The following is a 7,500-nucleotide window of genomic DNA, read 5'->3' on the forward strand; positions in this document are numbered from 1 at the left end:
TGTACAGGTCAGCGACGCCGATGTCCGCCCTCCGGTGCTGGAGGTCCCCCATGAGGCCCGTCCAGGTGCCGTTGCCTTGCTCCCAGCCCCACATCTCGCCGTCGGAGGGACGCACGAAGCTCACCGTGAAGTTTAAGGCTTTGCTGAGAGAACGCACGACCTGCGATCATAGATAAACAGACAGACATTTAAATAAAGAATAAAACTGGAAGGGACTGATGTTTATCTTCACCAACAAAGGGCAAAAATGCACGTATGATCTTAATTAATGACAGTGATTTTACGACTCGCCTCTATATCAACACCATATAGATTATAGTTGCCGTCGGAGTCTTCCTCCATGAAAATCCGCGGAGGGAAGTGGAAGGTCACCACTCTCATCGGATGCCCGTGCAGGTCAACCAGCTTATCGGGAAACAGCTCGTGCTCACGAGGCATCGGCTCCCCACGCCACGTCTTCAAACTCTTCACTCGATCACTTCTGCCGGGGCTGTAGGGCGTGTTGGTAAGCAGACGAAGGCCCAAGGGTCTCAGGGCGGGCTGAATGAGCAACACGTTTGTCATAAGGTTGATTTCTCCCTCTTGGAAAAACGACTCGATGTCCCTGACCGAACTCTGGGTCAGTATCACCTGTTTCCTCGACATAAAATACTTGTCCCAGTCTTTATTGGCCATTAGGAAGAGTCCAAGAGCTGCCGTGATGTTCGGGGCGAGGGGTAATATAAAAGGGACATCGCGTGATTGAGTTTATATCCTTCCGAATCAACATCTCTTGAAGCTCATCTGTCAGACTAAATATTATAAATGGCATATCTTGCACCAGCTGGAGAACAAAATCCAAAATATTATTTGAATCTTGGTGAATTTCACTAAAACTCGAAGACTTATCTAAGTTTCCTCCGATTAAAGTTGAATTCTGAGAAACTGCGAAGTCGAACGTGATGGACGGGTCATGCAAGATGATCATGGTGCATCCTGGGAAATAATTCTGAATATGTTGCAGGAAGGTCCCGATAAGATTCTGGAGGGCTTTGGCCGTAGTGAAACTGGCCAGCCCTAAAGTTGCGTTCGACGAAGATAATAACAGCAAAATCGCCCAGAAAATCCTACAACAGAATATGATTTCACAGATTAACATCTGTACAAATATGCCATAATAGTATAACACAAGAGAAGTTGTTGTCCTTAATTTTAGCAAGGTGAAGATGCACATAAAAGGACAATAATTTTGGCTCATTCAGCCAACCTATCAGATATTAAATGATTATCGTCAGCAATCTATTACTAATCAAACCTTCCAAGTTCACCTTCCCCTCGACAAAACACATGAATAGGCCTATGGAAAAAATAAATCTAACTGTGTTAACTAGACAGACGACGACCTGGAGGACCAATTGCAAGAATTCAACTCACATCTTCGAACTATTGAGTACAGTGTCGACAGCAGCTCCAGTGTGAAAGCATCAGGTTGGCGAGCTCTCATTTATAGGCCGTCGCAGAGTCAACGGTTCGCAAACTGAGGCGCGCGCTTTACTGACGTGCGTGAAGCGATCGCTGGGGATGCGCAAGAGAAAAAAAATATATCAGTGATGACGGAATTTATATGTTTCATTAACGTTTTCAAACCTTTCATGATTATTCCAAGATTGGTTTAAGGCATGCTGTACTTGTCGAAGACAGGAGTGTTCATTAAGTTTGAAAATTAATCGAACCAGAGCACTTCCATTAATCATACACACTAAGTATGATTAATTAATATTCGCTCAGAAGCCTATACCTTACGTAGACAAAACCCCCAACCAAAGAACAGAATTTAGAGAAACAGACTTATTACTTCATCTTGGCTAATCCGAAAGAAAAAGGCCACGTTATTAAATTTCGTTTTCGTTCCTAAACTTTCTGTGTACTGTATATTCATGAGACAAAATCATGTGACATATCTTGCTGCTAACGTCACACTGGGCTGTATAAACGTAATGAAAATGTGATGTACATATTTATCAAGTAACAGTGGTAAAAGAAACGGCGAGGGAGAGTCGAGTTTGCTTGGACTCCAAATTCTGGGAACCGTTCTTGAGGGCGTAGTCAGATAAAAGTCTACTGGTCTAGCTTTCTCTCTCTCTCTCTCTTTCTCTCTCTCTCTCTCTCTCTCTCTCTCTCTCTCTCTCTCTCTCTCTCTCTCTCTCTCACTCTCTCTCTCTCTCTCAATCTGATTTTCTTCATTCTAAAGCCTATAAGGTCACAGATGGACATAGTCTTTTTTAAGGCATTTCTTGTGTGATATGGTGACCTTTAGAAAGGTCAGTCTTGATTTTCTGTAAGTGATGAAAAACGCTAATTGTCTCTTTACTGTTCCTAAATATCTCAAGAGAAATTGTGAGGCTAAAAAGTCTCTTGATCTTGATAATATACTAAAAAAACGAGTCTGTCATTTCTTCTGAGATTTCACATTAACTAAAATGTCAGTTTTCAAACGGGAGGGAGTCGTCATATATCTTCTTAAGAAATAACATTCTTATTATTCTTATTGCTATGTATCTACATAATCGATTATATAGACATAATTGAATGCTGTATCAAATATACGGCAGTTACGTATAACATAGTGTATTCCAAAACTAATGCGCTTTCTGTACAATTATGGTTAGATAACTGCTAGTGAGGTTAACAAACATGTTCTTCAAATTAATGACTGATCTACATATATATATATATATATATATATATATATATATATATATATATATATGTGTGTGTGTGTGTGTGTGTGTGTGTGTGTGTGTGTGTGTGTGTGTGTGTAAGTCTGTGTTATATTTGGATGTAAAGTTCAATACTTCAATATCAGGTTTGTAGTAAGCAAGGTAATTATCGAACATGTTCATTAAAATTGTGCTTATATGATTTTCCCTTCAGCTATGAATAATCCAAAGAAGGTAGCATACTTTATTTTAATTATCCTGAACAGTCTTGTGTTTTATCTAGGAAATAACAATAGACGTCAGCAGATAGATAGTTATGACATTTATCTGTGGAGGGAGCATAACACGGTACAAAGGAAATTAAATGAAATGCATTAATATTGAAGTTGCTCTCCAGGAAATTAAATTAAATGCATTAATATTGAAGTTGCTCTCCAGAATCTTCATATATTATAATTGCATTGTACGGGTGATCTCAAGAAATTACGGAATATATGTACTTTGATAATATCATAAATATATGTATTAAAGTAGTTCTTGTTACTGATTCAGTTTATATTTATGTAGATAATATTCCGTCTCATAAAATCGAATAAGCAAAAGCAAGGTAAACACTCAGAATACCTTTGCAAAAGCAATTCTTGGGTTCTAAAATCTTGCAGGTTATATATATTATTATCATCCAGTTGCCATAATAACTTAAAATCTAACGAATAACCAAGGATATTATTGGTACAGCTACGTCAGATGAAATTTGAATTGCTGGTTATGTAATATGCAATAAACTATTCACATTAGGCAAAATTTCTAGCTGAGGATATATGAAGTCGTTATATTGGTTCATAATTGTTTCAGAGTGAAATATTTTATTTTTCCAAAAACACGTCATACTCACAGGCATCAAGTGAGATACCAAGAAAAATAGATATATATATAAATAAATAGAGAAAAGGGACAAAGCATGGGATTATTTTATTTGTAATCATATCAGCAAATAAACGTACAAGCTATTTACATGGCGAATTCTCCTTTGCGAGATCTTGTGCAGAAGATAGAAGTTTAAACACCATCTGCTAATCATCACACGAAATATAACCAGCTATAGCAGAGGAATTCCTGTCAAATATGCCGCAGGGAGAGAGAGAGAGGGAGAGAAGCAGCACACCCACAAAGTCTGAGTCTGCTATTGGTCATACATCCCGAGTTAACAATTACACATTTCGTGTCGTATTTTAACTGCCGTTAAAAGAATGACTGCGAAGTGATGGTTATACTGATACATCGCATAGCTTTCTCTTATGATTTCCTGAATGACAGTGTTTTATATCAGATGCTGAATATGAAAACAGTATTAATAGTTACCAACCCAAACGCCATCGAGCAGACTACATTAATACTGAACAAGAACGGAGGAAAATATGCACATACGCCAGAGCAAACACTCCCACATCATCACAGTTCACACAGAATCTTTCACAGTAACAAACACACCTCGAAAACATCCATAGTCCTCATAAGTACCCCCTCCTTCCAGGAAATAAACACAAAGTACTGTTCTCTTTCCATCTCAAAGACCTTCTGCCCAAAGTGCCCATAACCGGCTGCGCGATCAGTTGCCAGGCGCAAAGCAGTCGACTCAGACGGTCAGCGAAGAAATACAGAATGAGTTCTTCTAAGGTATATGTACTGATGTGTTATATTTTCTGAGTGGATTTAGATATAGGTTTTGTGATTATGTTGTATAGAATGTAGGTTATGTGAAATGTCTTATACTGTCTTGACTTTTGGGGAGTATAATGATATCAAGTATTTCATATATAATAGAGAATGTATAAATGACATATTACAGTAACATACATTACACAGCGATTCTTCATCTAAGTCGATATAGATTATCATTCAAGTGTATCTATTGCCTGCATGCAGGTAAACCACAATAAGTGATCGCATTATATATATATACTTTATAATTCAGAGGAGTCAACGTGTTATCAAGGTCGTCCAGAATACAACTTGCTGAGGCAGACTCCACCTCACTCCTCACTCCCTGTTTGTTAATTATTACGTGTATTCTCTCTCTCTCTCTCTCTCTCTCTCTCTCTCTCTCTCTCTCTCTCTCTCTCTCTCTCTCTCTCTCTCTCTCTCTCTCTCTCTCTCTCTTCATAGTGTTATTTGCGTATAATCACCTTCAATATTATCTTTATCATTATAATTGTTGTTATAATCACGATAAGTCTTTGGATTTTATTATTATCAGTACTGTATTTGTTGTTGTTATTGTTATTATTATTTTCACTGTCGTCATTAGAAGCGTTGCTACAAAGCTTATTGTTGTTATTACGCTCATTATCCTTACGATAATCATTATCATTATAGTAAATGTTAATAGTATCAATATTGTTAGTAATATGCTCATTCTCACCATCGTCGTCATTATCATCATCATCATCACCATCACCATCATCATCACCACCATCACCATCACTACCATCATCATCACCATCATCACCACCACCACCATCGTGATCACCACCACCATCATCATCACCACCATCATCATCACCATCATCATCATCACTATCACTACCATCATCATCACCATCTTCATCATCATCGATTTAGTAGTAGTAGTTTTAGAAGTATCACTATTATCATTACCAACATTATCTATAGTACTAGTATTATCACCATTATTGGTATTATAGTAGTAGAGTAGTAGTCGTAGCAGCAGTAGTACTGTCGTAGTATTGATAGCGGTGGTATGCGCCGTGTCGGGCCTCGGGGTAAGTCATTAGTGCGTGCTCTACATAATTACTTACAATGTTTTCTCCCCCACCAAATAAATTTGTACCTCGTGGATCTTGATGATGTTGGGAGATAAATTGTAATCATTTTCTAATGATTGATTTATGATTATATTATTTACAATATGCTCATTTCAGTAGCATATACAGCTGATAAGTATATAAATACATATATATATATATATATATATAATATTATATATATATATATATATTATATATATATATATATATATATATTGTAAAATATAATGTATATATATTTATATATATATATATATATATATATATATATATATATATATATAACTTTAGTGCTTTCTTAATGACGAAATCACGAAATGGCGAAATGGGTTACCCCTTTACATAGGTGATAAATAACAATGAAAAAAGACAAGCGTCTTTCTAGCAATTAAAACAGAAGTTTCGTTATTCCGATAACTAATAAGCTATTTTTTCTCTTTTTTTGTCATTTCAGTCGATTCTTCGGACCAAGCAAGTATCCAGTAAAATGAAAGGCAACACATTTTGCGCGAGAAGTTGCTCCCTTTACCCCGCATAGTTTTAGCTGCATTGGTGGTGGAAGTAATAGTAGTATTACTAGTAGTTCTAGAAGTTCTAGTAGTAATAGCAGAGTCAGTAGCACCACCACCAGTAGTAGACGTAGCATCGTTATCATTACGTTATTATCTGTAGCTCTTTATTAATATAACGAAAACATGTTCGTATTTACCGCATTACTATCATTCGGATTCCGGAAGCGAAGGAAAATAATCCGAAAAAACAAACAAACAAAGCAATCGATTCGCCCTCGAGTAGCACGTGGATTTGTTTACATCACATGACTTGTTTGTTTACGTTCAGAGATGAGTCTTCGTGTAAGGAAACATTTTATTCTTATAGTTTTTTTTAAGTTTCCGGAGTGTGATTAGATTATGTGTTTCTTTGGCACGATAGAACGTCGTACTTTAGCTAATGTCAGTCGAAGGGAATATTAAATAGTAGCATTCTTTACGTATATGAACATGGTATATAACGGGCTGAGTGGCTGTCCAAGACACTGCAAAATTGTGAGGGATCAGGACGGATAGAGAATAACAAAAGTAATGACCATGAGGAAATACGTGTTGTATATATTAGATTTAGATATGTGAATCTGCAGAGGTTAACGGATGAGCAAAAATCGCTATCATTATCCATGAATTTTTATTTCAAGTTATTCCAGTGTTACTCTTTAGATCAGTGTCTCCCATTTAATATATGATAATTTCCATTGCCTCATTTATTGTGTCATATTTTTAAAATTCATTTATTACTAGGATATTTGCTACTGAAAGCGACGTGCCCTTCAGAGACAGCCCCAAAACCAGGCTATCATGCAAACCAAAAAACCCAAACTTAACTTTTCCTACCTTATATTCATTCCCTAGATAGGGGGGCAAGCCCCCTGTTCCCCTTCCTTTATTAGCACATTGTGCCAAATTAAAAATTATCTGGCTGTGTGAGGTGTTGTCTCTGAGTAATGATATGCAGCAGACATTTTTATCATTTCATGGTAAATATCAGGCCACTGCAGCTGTACCAATGTTGTTTTTGACTCGATTCTTTATACTCTTTAAGTTAGCGGTGTCCATTTCCCTCTATCTTTGTGCGTTACTCTTAGTAACATTAGCCAGTATTAGTTATGAATAGTTTAAAGGTGCCAATACCTATAAGACAAGAACACTATATGGAAAGATTCTAATTCATTTTTATGTGAGAGATAAATATCTACAGGAACTGTAGGTGAGACAAAATCCTCTTTATTGCAGTCATAATTTTCATATTGCTCCATGGCCCCCAGGTTGGGGACCCCCGATGTAGACTGTGATAAGACAGGGCTTGTAAACATCCCAGGTGGCATTTAATTGCCGAACTAAATAGTTCAAGGACCCAAATATATTTGGGGAAAGTTTACTCATTTTCTCTGGATTACAGTGGCCTAGTATCACTTTAAG

General features: G+C 37.0%; 2 protein-coding genes across 3 annotated transcripts in view; one reads left to right on the forward strand and one right to left on the reverse strand.

The window, feature by feature from the left end:
• LOC119577667 (glutamate receptor ionotropic, delta-2-like) overlaps positions 1-645 on the reverse strand; it is a 3,768-nt gene extending 3,123 nt beyond the window's left edge. The window contains exons 1-2 of the mRNA XM_037925227.1: positions 292-645; positions 1-160 (exon numbers count right to left, since the gene is read on the reverse strand). The exon at positions 1-160 is cut by the window's left edge and continues 585 nt beyond it. Coding sequence (XP_037781155.1) covers positions 1-160; positions 292-645 — 514 coding nt within the window. The remainder of the gene's footprint in view (positions 161-291) is intronic.
• A 3,589-nt stretch (positions 646-4,234) lies between these two features.
• Positions 4,235-7,500, forward strand: part of LOC119578078 (probable maleylacetoacetate isomerase 2) — a 9,914-nt gene continuing 6,648 nt past the window's right edge. Inside the window, exon 1 of one of the 2 annotated variants that reach the window (XM_037925801.1) lies at positions 4,235-4,376. In XM_037925801.1, the coding sequence (XP_037781729.1) occupies positions 4,362-4,376 (15 nt within the window). In that variant the 5' untranslated portion in view covers positions 4,235-4,361. Of the gene's footprint in view, positions 4,377-6,310; positions 6,382-7,500 lie in introns of those variants that run through there. The other variant, XM_037925802.1, reaches the window with a different exon arrangement.

The sequence above is a fragment of the Penaeus monodon genome, chromosome 10, assembly GCF_015228065.2.
Source record: "Penaeus monodon isolate SGIC_2016 chromosome 10, NSTDA_Pmon_1, whole genome shotgun sequence".
In the NCBI taxonomy this organism is placed as follows: domain Eukaryota; kingdom Metazoa; phylum Arthropoda; class Malacostraca; order Decapoda; family Penaeidae; genus Penaeus; species Penaeus monodon.